The sequence below is a fragment of the Martes martes genome, assembly GCF_963455335.1.
Source record: "Martes martes genome assembly, chromosome: 7".
NCBI lineage: Eukaryota > Metazoa > Chordata > Mammalia > Carnivora > Mustelidae > Martes > Martes martes.
In genome coordinates, this window is record NC_137894.1 from 79,733,740 (window position 1) to 79,752,325 (window position 18,586).

Genomic DNA, 18,586 nt, shown 5'->3' on the forward strand with positions numbered 1-18,586 from the left:
TAATTAGCAAATAAAATCTTAAAAAAAAAAAAAAAAGAACTGCAGTAGCAAGAATCTGTTGGAAAGAATATCTCACCTACACTGAAGAGGAGGATGAGGAAGGAAAAGGAGAGCTCTGTTGAGTGTCGTACGTTTCCTTTATCTCATTTGGTCCTCACATAAGTCTGTGAGGCAGCTGTCATTCTCAGTTAACAGATGAGAAAACTGAATCATCGAAGAATTCCAGTAAATCTGAAGCAAAGAAAAAAACTGTTTTCGTGTATAAAGAAACAGTATATATTTCAAACTCTGAGGGAGGTGCTCCAAAATAGATGAAAGTCTGCTACTGACCAGTGTTTCCTCTGGTTTTAAGGATGGAAAGATTCAGAAACAGCTAGATAATTGAGAGACCTATGGAATGAATCAATGTGAAGTGGCAAGTAGATCTAGTAGTTGCTATTTCCATGCTTCTGGTATTTAGTCCATACTGATTAGATGCTGCCAACCCATTCACTTTGAAAAAACAGTACATGTTTTAAAGAAGTGTGGCGTTTAGAAATGTCACAATAAATAGAAAAATAGTTTCATTATTCAGATTAACATTTATTTTCCAGTTGGGTAGGTAGTTTCATAAAACTACGTAATGCAGCTCAACCTTCCTAAACAAACTTTTTGTGTGTGACACAAAAAATAACACATCTCTTCAAACTTAGGAAATAAGGCAAAGTAAAGATAGGGAATAAAAATTGGCCCCAATCCTACCATCCAGATTTAAGCAAAATGCATTTTGGTCTCATTACTTCCTTCTCTGCTTATTATTTCATAGTAGTTCTGAGCTTTATGTAACGTACATGCACAATGATTTTTAATAAATTTACCAAGTTGCGCAAATATTATCATGCAAATAAATCCAGTGTTAGAAGATTCTTATTATAAGGGAGATGGGTGGGGGATGGGCTAAATGGGTGATGGGCATCTAGGAGGGCACTTGTTGTGATGGGCGCTGGGTGTTGTATGTAAATGATGAATCACTAAGTTCTACTCCTGAGCCCAATACTATATTATATGTTAACTAACTTGAATTTAAATAAACACTTTTTTTTAAAAAGAAGATTTTTTTTTAAAGATTTATTTATTTGAGAGAGCATACGTGTTAAGTAGGGGGAGATGCAGAGAGAGACTCTTAGACTCCCCACTGATTAGGGAGCCCGATGCGGGGGCTCAATCTCACAATCCTGAGATCAACACCTGAGCTGAAACCAAGAGTTGGAGGCTGACTATGCAGGCTCCACCAAAAAGATTTTCATCATCCCTAAAACAAGTCCCATCCCCATTTTCCCCTAAACCTCTCCTGGCCCTAATTACATTATACTTGGCCCACTAATATACTTTCTATCTATATAAATTTGTCTTTTCTGGATGTTTCAGAGTAATGGAATCATACAATAGGTAGTGTTTTGCATCGGGCCTCTTTCATTTAATGTTTTCAAGTTTCACCCATTTCATAGGGAGTATTTTGCTCCCTTTCGCTGCTAGGTAGTTTTCCGTTATGTGTAGGTCCAGCACGTTCTGTTGATCCACTCATCAGCTGGCGGACATTTGGGTTGTTTCCACTTTTTGGCTATTATGAATAATGTTCTATGAACATTCATGTACAAGTCTTTGTGGACATGGTTCCATTTCTCTTGGGCTTATACTTAAAAGTAGGACGGCTAGATAATATGGTAAATTTGTGTAAATTTTTAGAAAACTGACAAATTGTTTTCCAGAGTGGTGGAACATTTATTTTCCCAACAACACTGCATGGGGGTTCCAGCGTCTCCACATCCCAGACAGCACTTGTTATTTTCTCTCTTTAAAAAAAAAAAAAAGGGGCGCCTGGGTGGCTCAGTGGGTTAAAGCCTCTGCCTTCGGCTCAGGTCATGATCTCAGGGTCCTGGGATCGAGCCCCGCATCGGGCTCTCTGCTCAGCAGGGAGCCTGCTTCCTCCTCTCTCTCTGCCTGCCTCTCTGCCTACTTGTGATCTCTGCCTGTGAATAAATAAATAAAATCTTTAAAAAAAAAAAAAAAGATTTATTTATTTTTTTTAAAGAGAGAGAGAGAGCATGAGCAGGAAGGGAGAGGGAGAGGGAGAGAGAGGGAGAACCCCAAACAGACCCCACACCCAGCACAGAGTCTCATGCCAGGCTCAATCCCACAACCCTGAGATCATGACCTGAGCCAAAACCAAGAGTCTGACACTTAACTGAACTGAGCCACCCAGGTTCCCCTATTTTCTCCCTTTTTGATTATAGCTACTTAAGTGGGTGTGGAGTGGTATCTTGTGGTTTTAATTTGAACTTTCCTAAGGATTAATGATGTTGAACATTTCTTCATGTGCTTATTAGGAATTTGTGTATTCTCCATTCACATGTACTTTGAAATCCATTATCCATTTTTTAAATTGTATTGCTTTTCTTCCTATGAAGGAGTCTCTCATATTCTAGATACAGATCCTTTATCAGATACATGATTTGCAAATAATTTCTCCTAGTCTGTGACTTTTAATTTTCTTAAGGAAATGTCTTAACGTGTTTCTTAATGTCTTTTGAAATACAAGTTTTCTAGTCTGATAAAATCCAGTTTATCAGTTTTTTCTGTTGTAGAGCATGCTTTTGATTTATTTTATTTGTTTGTTTGTTTTTAAATATTTTTATTTATTTATTTTGAGAGTGAGAGAGAGCGGACAAGCGCAAGAGAGGCAAAGGGTGAAGAAAGCTCCCTGCTGAGCAGGGAATCCCAATGCAGGGCATCATCCCAGAACGCTGGGATCATAATCTGAGCTGAACACAGATGCTTAACCAACTGAGTCAAACAGGCACCCCTGTGTTTTTGGTCTTAAATCTGTTTCTTCTAAAAGTTTATAGTCTTGGGGCACCTGACTGGTTCAGTCGGTAGAGTGTGTGACTCTTGATCTCAGGGTCATTGAGTTCAAGCTCCACTTAGGTGTGGATTCTACTTAAAATAAATTTTTTTAAATAAAATCAAAAATTTTACAGTTTTACCTCTTATATTTAGGTCTGTGATCTAGTTTGAGTTGATTTTGGTATATGGTATAACGTGTAATTTCTTGAGGTTAAATGAAATATTCTAGTCAGCTACTATAAATTCTTGACAAAAGAATGGCTCTGTGCTTCCTGGAAATAACATTGTATTCTAATATACGTACAACTTTGAGAGAGACCTGCTGAGGCCATGAGGGATGGGGCTGCCACCAAACCAGCCAGATCACGTGAACGAACCTGAGGGTCTGTGGAGTGACATGTCAGGACAGCTTGCCCTCTCACCCAGCATTCTATGGGTTAAAATCCATGTCCAAATGAAAGAAATTACCCATAATAGTTGTGCTTCTGTTTACTATGTTGCCTTACTGTCATGTACCTAGTAAGCACTAAGCTCATGTTATTTGGCCTGATTTGATATTGAGAAAGGTGAATTTCATGACCTTGTAGGTGTGTATTTTAATGACTCTTTTAATACTCTGCCACGCCATGTATGGTTCCTGCTCCAGACCTACTGAATCAGATTCTATATTTTCCTAAGTTCCCCAAGTGATTTATATGCTCATTAAGTTTGATAAGCACTGGTTTAGAGCAGAGCAAGCTACAGCCTGCAGACTAAATCCAGTTTCTGACGGCTTTCATAAATAAAGTTTTCTTGGAACACAGCTACACCCATTTCTTTACATATTATTTATATTGCATGGGCTGCATTCATTCTGCAGGGGCAGAGTGACTGGTTGAGAAAGAGACCATATGGCCCTCAGAGCCTAAAATATACCTGGCTTTTATAGAAAAAACTTTTCTGAACCCTGAACTAGGGAAAAATTCCCAAATGGTGATGTGCGGTGGAAGGATTACTGGGAACTACTAGAGGTTATCCAGGTCAGAACAGGGACTGACCAAAGGGCATAGGAAGCCATTTATAGAACATATACATTGATAAACACACACACCCCTCATCTCTTAAAATTAATATGCTTCTTAGCTAAATGAAAATAAGAAAGCCTGAAGTGTAACTGTTGGGAATGTTAATGAACCTCATACCTCATGTTAAATGAACCTCATACCTAAACATCTATAATACACCGATAAGAACTTGGATATCTAAGCAATATAACCAAATATAACTAATATAACCAATATGACATAGGCTTAGACGCTCAGACACACCAACAAACAAACCCTCTTCATTTTAATACAAATACAACTCTCTCCTTTTATATTTTAAAGTTGTTTTTTTTTTTTAATCTAAGTAATTTCTACACACAGTGTGGGGCTTGAACTCATGACTCACATTCTTTTCCAACTGAGCCAGCCAGGCACCCCTCTGTCCTTTTTTAAAACTAAACTTTTTACCTGGAATAATTTTAGATTTATAAAAGAATTGCAAAGATAGTATAGAGAATTTCTGAATATCTTCACCCATTTCCCCTAATGTCATTTCATATTACCATGTTACATTTATCAGATCTAAAAAACCAACACGGGTAGCATTATTATTGACTAAACTCAGACTATTCTCATGTTTCACACACACAAAAAAAAATTTAAGATTTTGTTTATTTATTTGAGAAAGAGAGTGAGAGCAAGAGAAAAAGAGTGCACACACAGAAGGAGAGAGAGAGAAGCAGGCTCCCCACTGAGCAGAGAGCCCAGTGCAAGGCTCCATCACAGGACCCTGGGATTGTGATATGAGCCAAAAACAGATGCTTAACGGACTGAGCCACCCACATGCCCCTCACCAAAAATTTTTTTAAGTTTATTTATTTATTTTTAAGTAATCTCTACACCCAAAGTGGAACTCAAACTCACAACCCCAAGATCAAGAGTCTCATTCTCCTTTGACTGAGCCAGCCAGGCACCCCTCGCCAATTTTTTATTAATGTCCTTTTTCTGTTCAGGATTCCCTCCAGGATACCACATTGCATGTAGTCACCATTATCTCCTTAATCTCCTCTGATCTCTTACAGTTTCCCACACTTCTCTTGTTTTTTCATGATCTTGACAGTTTTGGGAAATACGGGTGGGATATTTTTTTAGAATGTCCTTTCATTTGTTTTTTGTTTGTTTTCTACTACATTTTCACAAGATTAGAATGGGGCTGTGGGTTTGGGGAAGAATACCACAGAGATGAAGTACTTTTCTCATCACATCGTATCAGGGGACATGACATGACTGATGATGCTAGCCTTCGTCAGTTGGGCAAGGTAGTGTGTGCCAGGTTTCTCTGCTGTGAGGATACCATTTTCTATTTCCACATGCTGTCCTTTGGAAGCGAGTCACTAAGTCCCGCCTACCCTCCAGTGAATGGGTGGGAGAATTTAAGCTCCACCTCCTGGAGGAGAGCCTCTCAACAGATAGGGAGGTATCTCCTATGGAAAGCCTTTCGCTTATATGAAAGACCTACTTAGTACCCATTTTCGTTGACTGAAAGAAATTCAAAAAAGGATTTTCACTTCTAGGAGAAAAGGCGGAAAGCGAAAATAGCGTTGAGCATTTGTTTTGCAGTGAGCAGTCACGGAGGCAGTGCGCACCCGGACAGCCAGAGAGATCCTGCCAAGCTCCTTCCCCGGGAACTACACTCAGCATGACAGCATTGAGCTGCCAGAGCTTGGAGCTGTGTCCCTGAGCATCTGTGCTTTCTCTCCATTTATTTTGTACATCCCTTAGCAAGATGGGTCCTAAGGCATCAGAAAAGCTTAAGAGAGGTTATTTTTTTGTGTCTGGGAATGCTCAAAAATTTTCCCATATAAATTAATAGTAATTGCTTCTTTGCTTTACTGCCATTTTTGGCTTGGTAAAGGTTTCCCAGGAGCAGTCTACTTTCAGAGAGCAGGGCGAAACCTATATATGGGATTCTTCTGTCCTGTTTATTTATTCAATCATGTATTTATATCAGTATGTACTAATGTATACTTATTGTATACTCTGGGTAATAATCTGATACTATGTTATTTGTTGCCCAGATTGTTTCAGCTTTGGCCACTGGGAGCTCTTCCCAGATTGTCTGGTCTGTCTTTTTTTTTTTTTTTTTTTAAACAGGCTTTATTGAGATATAATTCACCTACCATATAATTCACCCATTCAAAGTATACAATTCAGTGGCTTTTATATATGCACATTTGTTCAACTATCATCACAACGCTGTTCCTCTTAGACCTCCCATCCCAAACCCCCATCTCCTGGCAAGCCTTAATCTTTTTACTTTCCCTATAGATTTCCCCATTCCGGACATTTCATATAAATGGAATCATACAATATATTGTCCTTGTGACTGGCTTCTTTCAGTTAGCATGATGTTTTCAATGTTCATCTTTCTAATCTTTTTGTTTGTTTTATGTCTTGTTTTTGTATGGTTTCTGTCTAGTCTCTATAATCTTTAATCAGATCTTGCTTCTACATAATTGTTATCCATGTGGTATAGAATTTGGTATTCTGATTTTGTGACTTTATTATATCTACATTTTTCCCATTTTTCTGCATAGTCTGCATATTTTTCTTTTTTAAAAAAATTATTTAAATTCAATTAACATATAATGTATTATTGGTTTCAGAGGTAGAGGTCAGTGATTCATCAGTCTTACATAACACCCAGTGCTCATTACATCACTTGGCCTCCCTAATGTCCATCACCCAGTTACCTCATCCCCCACCCCTCTTCCCTCCAGCAACCCTTAGTTTGTTTCCTATGCTTAAGAGTCTCATGGTCCCTTGCATGGTTATTTTAATGGTTAAAAAATATCAAGTTGGTGTTCATTTAACACTTTGTTCTCAGTTTGTAATATCAGCCTGTTTCATTTTTCACTATTATAAATATTTTCATGCCTGTGGATTTAAACTTATACCTTAGGATAGATTACCAAAACAGAAATGCTTGAGGTAAACGGTAGAATCATTTTCATGATTTTTTTGATTAAAATCTATCAAGTTACACTGTAAAAAAAATTTTTCTAACAATTTAAGGGACCACTAACAATGTATACATATACACCTATCTGTATCCTTATAATCTTATCCTTATAATCTTAATAGCATTCCTTTCTAGTTTAATATACAATAAGAAAGAAAATGAAAGAAGTCAGTGTGTTAAATGTTTTACAAGAATTACATCATTTACCTCGTTTGATCTTCCACTACCACTCTGTAAAGTAATTGCTACTCCCAGTTAACCGAGCAAAGGCTGAGTGCCAGAGACTTCCCCGGTTACAGCCAGAGGGCAAATACCAAAGGTCAAGTCCTGGAAGATTGCAGAAATCCAAGCCATCTCGTTAAGAACTAAGGCCAGAAAAAGAATGGGAGCCAAGGCCCTGGATCAAGGGGACAAAGACCAGGAAAGCCTGAACTAGACTGAGTCAACAGGAAGTGCTCCTGATGAGTTCCAAGAAGCCTCTCTTCAGTGTCCTTTTATAGGCTCCAGCCAGGGTTTTGTGAGCGTACCTGGTTCATTCAAAGGTTGAAGAAGAGAATAACCGCCAGGCTAATCACTTGGCATTTTAGAGTTTGATCACATTTAGGTTTAAGAAATAAAGTTACTACACATGCATGCATATTTACATGTAAATTTATAGAAAGTCTAGAGGAATATGCACCAAACTTAAAAACATTGGTTTATATCTTTGAGGAGACTGACAGGCTTTGGGGCAGGAGTCGGGGTACCAGAGTACTTTATGTGTCTGCTTTGTTTGAATACTGATGTGATTTTCTTTTTAAGGGGAAATTATCACTTTAAAAAAGTCTTCATTATTCCATTCATTCAACAAACATTTATTGGATAATCTCTTACACTAGTTACTGTGCAAAGATCTGAAATAACATGAACCCTACCCACAAGTTCATGTTCTAATACAGTGTTTTTCAAATGTTGGGCTACAGTTCTTTAGTGGCTTCTGAAATTAAAAATCTGTGAATCATATTGTATTATAACCCTAAGTATAAAATAAAAAACCTGTGAGTCCCTACTGATAGAAATAAGTGATTGAGTAAAATAAATAATAGGGTACAGTAGACAGATCTCCTGTGCAGTAGAATTCCAAATAATTTACATAGGTAATTTTTCTTCAGGGAGATGAAACATAACTTCCCAACCCTTAAATGTGGGCTACCTATAATGACTTCGCTCCAAAGAGTATGGTGTGGAAAGGATAACTTTATATTACAGAAACCTAACAAAACTGTCTCTGCCAGATACCAGGATCAGGTTCAACAGTGATACATCATGTTGATAGTATGTGTATTTTGTGTGTTGGGGCTCAGTCTGTTAAGCATCTGCTTTTGGCTCAGGTCATGATCCTAGGGTCCTGGGATCAAGCCCTGCATTGGGCTCCCCATTCAGCAGGAAGCCTGCTTCTCCCTCTCCCACTCCCCCTGCTTGTGTTCCCTCTCTCGCTCTCTCTCTCGAGTGTCAAATAAATGAACAAAATCTTAACAAAAAAAAATTATCTATATAACCCAGATACCTCACACCTACATTTTTTATAAAATGTCACAAAAATCACTAGAGTACAATACACACAGAATGGATAGGTATTGTTTGGTGAGCATCATATATAACTGAATCAGATACATATGTACGTGTATGCTGGGTCACAATAAAATTGTCACAATAAAAAAGTAAAAATCACTGGTTTTGTAGGAGAGCTTAGTATGTAATTAGATTCAGCCACATGAAGTTGATGCTTAGTAAGCTTAAATGAACCTCTAATGACACTGGTACACTGAGCAAGGCAAAGAGGAACTGTGACAGATTAAAGACGGCATCAGATTATGAGTCAGGGGACCAGAATTCAAGACTTCACTCTACATCTCAGATTATCCATTTTCCCATCTGCAAAATGAAGGGAGTGCACATCAGGGCTGACAGATACAAGATGCATATGTTGCCACACCCTGCTTCCTAACCTGCAGCTGACATACTCATCATTCATGGCATCCTTTTGAACCTAAACAGTTGCAGAATCCTTCCAAACACAGTGCTCAAAGCAGCAAATACAGTTAGTCACAGTTGGCACCCAAGTTACAATCTATTTGTCATCTCTGGATGACAGTCTCAGAATACCATCAGAAATATGAAAACTGTACCCAATTCAGCATGCATTTCAATTGTTCCAAGTCTCTCTTTTCTCTAGGCATTCAGTTTGTGTCATAAAGGGTCTTGGGACATTGATCTGCTCATATTCTACTATGACTATACCAGACTTCCTCATCTTGGCCTTTAGGCATCCTGGCATCCTTCGTGTAAGGCTTTCCTCAGTGAAATTTCCCTTCCTTATCTGTCCTCGATTCACACAGGCTCTTGGGTGTGGAATCCCCTAGGTCCTGGCAATCAAAACATCTTCCCCATCCTGTGTGTTGTTGAATGCAAAGAGTTTTATAAACAGAGGAAGTTCATACCTGCTTCCTGGCCACTCCCAGCACTTGTCTAGGCATATTCTTTCCTTATTGCCCTACCTCAGTTTCATAATTATTTGATTTCTCTCCTCCCTGATGATTAGTAACCAGGAGAGGTGCTTAAAGCATTCATCTTCTGTTCTCAAACATGTACTTGTCTCTCAGTCTCCACATTGTATATTTCAGCTTTGTGTATTTTATAATGGAGTTTACAGTTTTATTTGTCTACTTTATTACCACTGTGTAATCCTACAGTTATAAATTGTGTAATTGTTTATGAGCATGCAAAAAAAAAAAAAAAAAGATGATGTATTCGAGCCTTTAGATGCCTTCAGCTACTATTTTCAAGGCTTGCATCCTAATGAGTATCAATTCAACACGCCCTTGTTTGTCATCCTTGTTCCTGAAGTCAGTGGGAAGGAATGCTGTGCTTGTTAAGGTAGAAACCAATTTGATCCTTTGGTGTAACATCTCAGTGGGATCATTTTACATCTCATTTTACCGTAAACTTAACACAGCCAGACGTTTAAAGGCAAAGGTTTGGACATGAGTACCTTTGAGATGTTACCTTTTTATTTAAAAAAAGAGAGAGAGAGAGTAAGGGGAGGGGCAGAGGGAAAGGAGACTAGCAGACTCCCTGCTGAGCAGGGGGCCCCTTACAGGGCTGGATCCCAGGACCCTGAGATCATGACCTGAGCCGAAACCAGAAGTCATCTAGACACTCAACCGACTAAAGCCACCCAGGTCCCCAAGACAGTAGCTTTCTTCTAGCTGGCAGTTGGAATCCAGAGTATAGGATTGTAATTTCTAAATTTCATGAAGATTCTTTTAAAATAACTTTGCTAAACGGCAATAAAAGAATGGATGGTAACTTAATTTACTGGTCTCCAGCTATAATTTACTGGCAGTAATTTGTGAGAATAAAAGCAGCACTTAATACCAAATGACTAAACGGAGTATGTTGCAATCCCACCTACAGTAGTGAGCTTATCTTCCTGGAAGAGGGAGTGAATGACTACAGGCCGCCCCCCACCCCCCACCCCATGGCACAACTGCTGTGTCCCCTGCTGAGCTGGTCTACAGAACATCCTGCCCTGTGCCCTCAATGAACATGGCAGCCCAGGCTTTGCCAGACTGGGCCTGGATCTTTCTAGCTCTTTGTGTTTGGCATTATTGTGAGATAACCACCTGTCTGATATGGTTTAGGAAATAAGAGATGAGCTGGGGGGGGCAAAGAATAATACAAAATTAGTCCAAGAATTATCCTGTAACCTGTTGCAGCTTTTCTGTAAAATTATTCCAAATTTTAAAAGTTCACTTAAGGGGCGCCTGGGTGGCTCAGTGGTTTAAGGCCTCTGCCTTCAGCTCGGGTCATGATCCCAGAGTCCTGGGATCAAGCCCCGCATCGGGCTCTCTGCTTGGCAGGGAGCCTGCTTCCTCCTCTCTCTCTCTCTCTGCCTGCCTCTCTGTCTACTTGTGATCTCTTCTGTCAGATAAATGAATAAAATCTTTAAAAAAATAAATAAATAAATGTTCGTTCAAGAGGGGTGCCTGGGTGGCTCAGTCAGTTAAGCACCTGCCTTTGGCTCAGGTCATGATCCCAGAGTCCTGGGATGAGCCCCATATCCTGCTCCCTGCTCCGCAGGAGGCCTGCTTCTCCCTCTCCCACTCCCCCTTCTTGTGTTCCCTCACTCACTGTCATTCTCTCTGTCAAATAAATAAATAAAATCTTAAAAAATAAAAAAAAAGTTAATTTAAGAACTATTATTTTTTTTTAGAACTTAGTTTTTTTTTTTTAATTTATTTATTTGACAGAGAGAGATCACAAGTAGGCAGAGAGGCAGGCAGAGAAGCAGGCTCCCTGCTGAGCAGAAAGCCCAATGCGGGGCTCGATCCCAGGATCCTGGGATCATGACCTGAGCTGGAGGCAGAGGCTTTAACGCACTGAGCCACCCAGGTGCCCCTAAAACTACTATTAACAGGACACCTGGGCGGCTCAGTCTGTTGGGCTGCTGCCTTCTGCTCGGGTAGTGGTCCCAGGGTCCTGGGATCAAGTCCCTTATGGGGCTCCTTGCTCAGCAGGGAGTCTGCTTCTCTCTCCGCCTCTACCTGCCACTCTGCCTGCTTGTGCGCTCTCTCTCTGTCTCTCTCTCTGTCTCTGACAAATAAATAAAATCTTAAAAAAAAAAAAGAACTATTATTAACCTTGGTGTTTTGCACTTAATTTTCACAGCGACTACAAAATGTGAATATGATACTGTCAGGGGAGTCAGGGAGGCAGCTCCGATGCTCCTGATGAAAGAAGCACTGGCCATTGGTCAGTATTGTGCTCTCTTGCCCTGATCATTTCAAAATCTATAGCAAGTGTAGGAGGACCCAACACGAGTTTCATTATAGCCAAGTTAGAAATAAAATTGCAAGCATGGACCCTTGGGAGTGATGAGGACAAATGAGGGGGTGTCATGGATCCAGGCATGTGCCTGGCTTCTGAGCTGCCTCTTATTTCTGACACAAGTAATCTAGACACTTTGGGGATCCTTCCATCCCTGAACTTCAATTTGATTGGCCTTAGAGTGGGGATAACACAAGTAGCTGCCTCAGAGAATTGTGGGAATTAAGGAATATAGGAAAATTGCTTGGTAGAGGACCTTCCATAGGACATGTTAGAGGGCCTTGGTGGGGGTCTTTAGCAAAACAGTGGAGATTACTGCTATTGCTCCCAACACTGAAGAAAGAAAACTTCACTGTAGAGCTTGTCTCTCCTGTCCATAAAATAAAGTTCAGGTGCCCTCACCTTATAAACTCTTCAAGACCTTTCTGCATTTTTATATGTGTGTGACTTGAGCAGTGTTATCAATGTTTATGTAAATATTTACTATGTTTTTGTATTTCACTTAATTCCAACAACTTTTGCTTTAATAAAATGTTCTAAACATTGAAAAAAAATAATCACCACTTCTTTATCTTTGTATTCTCTTGGTGCTTGACACATAGTTGGTGCCCAACAAAAATGATGAATCTATTGAACAAATACAAGTAGCAGAAGTATTGGGGAAATTCAAAAATGTTTTGAAAGAGGGGCACCTAGGTGGCCCAGGTCTTGATCTCAAGGTTGTGAGTTCAAGCCCCACATTAGGCTCTGCACTGGGCATGGAGCCTACTTAAAAAAAAAAAAAAAAAAAAAAAAGTTTTGGAAGATAACTAATGAAGATTTCTGTTTTGTTTTTGTTTTTGTTTTAAGATTTTATTTATTTATTTGACAGAGAGAGAAACACAGTGAGAGAGGGAACACAACCAAGGGGAGTGGCAGAGGGAGAAGCAGGCTTCCCGCGGAGTAGGGAGCCTGATGTGGGGCTCGATCCCAGGACTCTGGGATCATGACCTGAACCTAAGGCAGCCACTTAACGACTGAGCCACCCAGGCACTCTTCTAGTTTTTGGGTTTTTTTAAACTTTTTTTTTTAGATTTGATTTGCTTATTTGACAGAGGGAGAGTGAGAGAGAGCACAAGCAGGGGGAGTGGCAGGCAGAGAGAGAGGGAGAAGCAGGGACTTGATCTCAGGACCCTGGGATCATGACCTGAGCCAAAGGCAGAGCTTAAGCAACTGAGCCCCCCGGGCGCCCCTATGTTTACTTATTTATTAAAACCTCATTTAGTTTATAGGAGCGAAGACCAGTATTATCAGATCACATTTTATTTACTCCTGGTTCATCTACAGAATACATCTAATATTATTCTTTGAGATCTTTAATCTTAACTTTTTGTTGTTCCTTCATCCTTCAGGTTCTAATTACAGCCACCCCTTGACATAACTTTTGAACTATCTGGAAAAATACTGCCCAGAAAAAAAAAATGATAAAATTTTTCCTCATGGTGAATAAACAAGGACAGACCCGACTTTCTAAATACTATGAACATGTGGAGATCAATAAGCGTACACTTCTAGAAACGGAAGTCATAAAGAGCTGTCTCTCCCGATCCAATGAACAAGTAAGTTTCTGGTTCTCTCTTTTATCTCCGCATTCAACTTGGCAAGGGCAGATCTGTTATTACCGAGTCTCAAGGGCCATCATTTTCTTTGAACTACATTCTTTCAACAGCTATTAGGGAAAATAACAAATGAAGTGAATTGAAGACTGAAGCATAGCTCTCTTTTACATCCCCTTAAGGAAAATACAAACAAGGAAAACCAGGAAAAGCCTTGAGTTCTTATTCAAGTCCGGGTATTTGTCTCAAATTTATTCCAGCTAATAGACATACCTTCTTTTTTTTCCATATGAATTTAGCCCTTATAACTCCGAGGGGTGTTCCCAGCAGGTAGCTCTCTTTAAGCCAAGAGATGAAGGTCAGATGATTGGTATAGAGGTAAGCACTTGAGATACATTTTGTGCCAGGGATACTGGCATGATTCTCATGTAGACCATAGTTTTTTCTGCTTATCATCGTGTAAACTTAACACCCACATAATCCGACAACTAGTGGTTAAAAAAAAAAACAAAACAAATTTTATTTGAACTTGTCTTGTTTTATGATGTAGATGGGGTAAGTGGAAGTTAAAAATTCATATGACACAACAAATCTACCCATTCTGCCAAAATGGAGGTTAAACAAAACTATTAAAATAATAACAAATAGGAAGATTAGGAACTGAGTCTATTTTTACAAGGAGGTTTAATTGGAGATGTATTTAATCCGGGTCCTGAACTTTGAATCTATTGGAAATCACTGAATAAACTGCAGCAAAATCAGAAAGCTTGTTTAAATCACCCATTAATTTTGCCAGTTCTCCATTTCACAGCATACGTAGAAAGGCCGCCTGTGGGAACCACTGCTAGGTCTTAAAATATTAAGGTACATCAGTGCTCAGAAGTTACATGTTGGAACTGTGTTTCCCTTGGCTTCTAAATTGATTTTCCAGTCTCAACATCTCAGAGTCCTCTTTGAATTACTATTTGGGCCGGCTGTGGCACATATTGCTTCATGCAGTTGTCAAAGGGAAAGGGAAACTATTAAAGGGCTATGCTAATGGACACATACTTTAAATAAAGATAAACTCCAGAAGCATTCCCGTTGAATCTTTCTGCAGAATGCAGGCACTGCACAGTTTCAAACACCGTCTTCATGGATACGTTACCTTTTGAAATATATGCTTTGGAACGAATATATTGTTAGATATTTTTGAAGCATTCCGAATTCTTTTTTTAAAGATTTTATTTATTGAGAGAGAGAGAAAGCAAGAGAGGGAGAGGGAGAGAGAGAGAGAGAGGAGAAAGAGAGAATGAGCTAAGGGGGAGAGGCAGAGGGAGAGGGAGGGGCAGACTCCCCCCCGACCAGGGAGCCCCATGAGGTGCTCAATCCCAGGACCCTGGGATCATGACCTGAGCCGAAGGCAAACACTTAACTGACTGAGCCTCCCAGGCGCCCCCTGAATTATTCTAGATTTTAAAAGGAACCCAGTGGGCTTTGGGATAATTAGGTACTGAACAATCTCAGCTTAGTTTTTATTTTATCCACAAAGGTGCTTTGTTACTTTTTTTTTTCAGACTCCTGAGAGGCTTTGAAAAATGTTCTTCAGTTCTTTCAGATAGCTTGTGTTTCAGGCACCTGGGTGGCTCAGTCGGTTAAGCCTCTGCCTTCAGCTCAGGTCATGATCCCAGGGTCCTGGGATCAACCCCCATATCGTGCTTCTCCCTCTGCTGCTTCCCATGCTTGTGTGCTCTCTATCTGTGTTAAATAAATAAAATCTTAAAAAAAAAAAATAGGTTGTGTTTCCTTGAAAGATCTAACTGAGTAGAGATCACACTGGCTCTACAGTAAGCCAAAAGCTGCAGAGTCATCCTGCATTTCTTACCTTTATCCTAATTTTAAATAAGAGCCTCAAATCCCTCCATTTTATAGATGGTCAAGTGCCTTAACCATGGAAGAAATTTCATAATTAAAACTTACAGCTTCAGGGGCGCCTAGGTGGCTCAGTGGGTTAGGCCTCTGCCTTCAGCTCACGTCATGATCTCAGTGTCCTGGGATCAAGCCCCACATCGGGCTCCCTGCTCAGCAGATAGCCTGCCTCTCCCTCCCCCTCTGCCTGCCTCTCTGCCTACGTGTGATTTCTCTATCAAATAAATAAATAAAATCTTAAAAAAAAAAAAAAAAGAAACAAAACCTTACAGCTTCATCTCCAGGTGCATCTGGGTGCTCAGGAGCAGTTATCCCAGTGCAGATAGCCATAGAGTTCATGTGCAGTCACATTTGGTCAAGCACACTCAGAAATCCAAAGGAAGGGCAGCACTGTGCCTTAGGCTGCTATCCAATTCCTGTCTACCCAGTGCCTTCCCAATATGCTTTGTACAATGGCTGTAGGAAAGATGAATGGGAAGGGAGTTATTCTAACCACCAGCCCATGGTAGTAAACTTGTTATTAATTCATAAGAAGCAATGTTTACGATGGGAGATTTTGTCTAGCATCTGCCCCACAAAAGCCAAAATTTTAAATAATTTATAAAAGAGTCTACATGGATTCTTTTCATGGGTCTAGGAAAAAGAAATCAGGATTCTTTTTGCATGTGTGTATGCTGTATATATTTGGCTATTCATTCGCTATTAAATAGTACAAAACTAAATCTCTAATTGCTTCCCGAAGAGCCTAGGGGAGATGAAAAGAAGAAAATCTTCTTTGTCATGTTGGCATCTTTTCATGTTGGAGGCAATTTAAAATTATTCAGTACCTTTGCCGGCTGATTTCCACACAGAGCAAAGCAAAGGAATGAGAAGGAATACAGGTGGGAACCCACGGGAATTCTCCAAGCCTTTTTTCCTAGACCCTTCTCTGCCTCCCACTAGAGATGCTTCCAAGTAGTCCCATGAATATTGTGAGGAGGCAACCAACAGGCAATCAACCAAAAGTGTATAACATTTTAATATTGTATATTTCTAGGACAGTGTTAACCAGTACTAAAATCAGAACCTAGAATTATGCAAGCCATTTTGAAGAAATCCGTGCCAACCATTGGAATTAATATCTAATTGTGTTTTATTTCTAGTGCTCTTTCATTGAATTTAAGGATTTTAAGCTGATATATCGACAGTATGCAGCTCTATTCATTGTGGTTGGAGTTAATGACACTGAGGTAAGATAATAGAGGAGCCTATGGAAAATGCAAGAAAATTAGGAATGACAGTCTGATTTAAAAAAATTTTTTTTAAAGATTCTATTTAGGGGTGCCTGGGTGGTTCAGTGGGTTAAGCCTCTACCTTTGGCTCAGGTCATGATCCCAGGGTCCTGAGATCGAGCCCCGCATCAATCTCTGTGCTTGGCGGGGAGCCTGCTTCCCCCTCTCTCTCTGCCTGCTGCTCTGCCTATGTGTGATTTCTCTCTCTGTCAAATAAATAAATAAAATCTTAAAAAAAAAAAAAAAGATTCTATTTATCTGACAGAGAGAGAGAGCACAAGCAGGGGGAGCAACAGAGAGAGAGAGGAAGAAGCAGTCTCCCCACCAATCAAGGAGCCTGACTAGGGACGCGATCCCAGGACCCTGAGATCATGACCCAAGCCAAAGGCAGACACTTAACCAACTGAGCCACCCAGGCACCCTGACAGTCTGACTTTTATTCCTCCTTAAATTGACATTTTCTTCCCTACTTGCCTATCTAAGAATTATCTTGACTCTTAAAAGGATCTTGGTTTCTATCAAGGCCAGGGAAAGCTGTGTGGAAGAAAAATATCTGGGATTTTTCTTGAATTAGATGAGCAGCTTGTTGGTAAGCACAAAACCACAGAATGCTTTCCCCGACCCTAGGCAATACCAGGTTCTTGCTCTTGTTCTGTGTGGCTCAGTGGGGCAACTGAGACAGGGGCAGAGGCCAGTCAGATGTGGCATTAAATATAGGCTGACAGATCAGAAGCCAGAGCAAACTATAAATATGATTGTGTTATTAATGAATCTCCTCAGATTTAGTTCACCTTTCCAGAAACATCAGTCCCAGATCAATAGAACCTATGACTATTGAATCCATGAAAAGGCATTTAAGATTTAAGATACCTCAAAATTTCAGTTGATTGTTTTTTATCCATGAACCAAACCTGGAGGTAGTTTCCCATCTTTCCAAATGGAAAAATGGTGGCATGAAGAGCCAAAAACATTGTTTCAGCCAGTTGATGATAAAGTCAGGGAGCAGAGCTCAAAACCCTAAACACTAGGCTCGATCTGGTTTCAGTCCAGTTACGTTCACTGGGGACTTAAAATCCTAGAGGTTAAGATTTTCGATTCTCTGTCTGTTGGTAAGCTTCTTTCAAACAAGTGAGTCCTAGAACTATTCTGAATATTTGTCAGAGTCTAATTACATACGGGCCATACTAAAACTAATTGTGCCCTTCCTTTTTTATTTCAGAACGAGATGGCCATTTATGAATTCATCCATAATTTTGTGGAAGTGTTAGATGAGTACTTCAGCCGAGTGGTAAGTCTAATGACTAAAAAATGGTTTTTGTCCTCCACCCAGTTTCCCAGAAATGGGTCTATATCAAGAATCTGTGTTCATACAGAGCTTTAATGTGTAAAAGTTAAAACTCAAACGATCCCACCTTTTCTTTACCTTTCCTTCTGGTTCATCCAAAGTGTTACAAAACACTATGTGCCTTAGATCTTTATAAAGAACCAGTTCTACAAGCCTAAGGACCTCTTATGTCTTTCTTTTAATCAAGAGACTTTGTATTTAACTTACTTTTCATCTTTCTTTTTTTCTGTCTCCCTCCCTAAGGCACTAGGAACCTTTTTAGTTTAGGAATTATTTCCATCCACACGTTTGCTTTGATGACCAAAACCACCTCCCCTTAAGGTATACATAAGTTCCTTTCCTACAGCCCCCTTCTTAAAGATTTTATTTATTTATCTGAGACAGAGAGAGGGTGTGGATGCAAGAGTGGGGAGAGGGGCAAAGGGGGAGGGAGAGAATCTCAAGCAGACTCCCCCGAGAGCGGAGCCTGTCACAGGGCTCAATCTCCTGCCCCTGAAATCATGACCCAAGCCAAAACCAAGAGTAGAACGCCTAACCAAGGGGCCTCCCAACAGCCCCCCTTTTAAAAAACAAAACAAAGCCAAAAACCCCAGCTGTACTGAAATTTAATTTACATACCCCCAAACTCACCCATCTAACATATACAGGTTTTAATATTTACACACTTG

At 39.9% G+C, this 18,586-nt stretch overlaps 1 protein-coding gene across 3 annotated transcripts in view; it reads left to right on the forward strand.

Moving 5' to 3' along the window:
• The window catches only part of AP4S1 (adaptor related protein complex 4 subunit sigma 1), a 55,524-nt gene that overhangs the window by 15,550 nt on the left and 21,388 nt on the right, over positions 1–18,586 (forward strand). For all 3 annotated transcript variants that reach the window (XM_080809062.1, XM_080809063.1, XM_080809061.1), the window contains exons 2-4: positions 13,191–13,397; positions 16,445–16,531; positions 17,793–17,861. In XM_080809062.1, coding sequence (XP_080665188.1) covers positions 13,260–13,397; positions 16,445–16,531; positions 17,793–17,861 — 294 coding nt within the window. In that variant the 5' untranslated portion in view covers positions 13,191–13,259. The remainder of the gene's footprint in view (positions 1–13,190; positions 13,398–16,444; positions 16,532–17,792; positions 17,862–18,586) is intronic.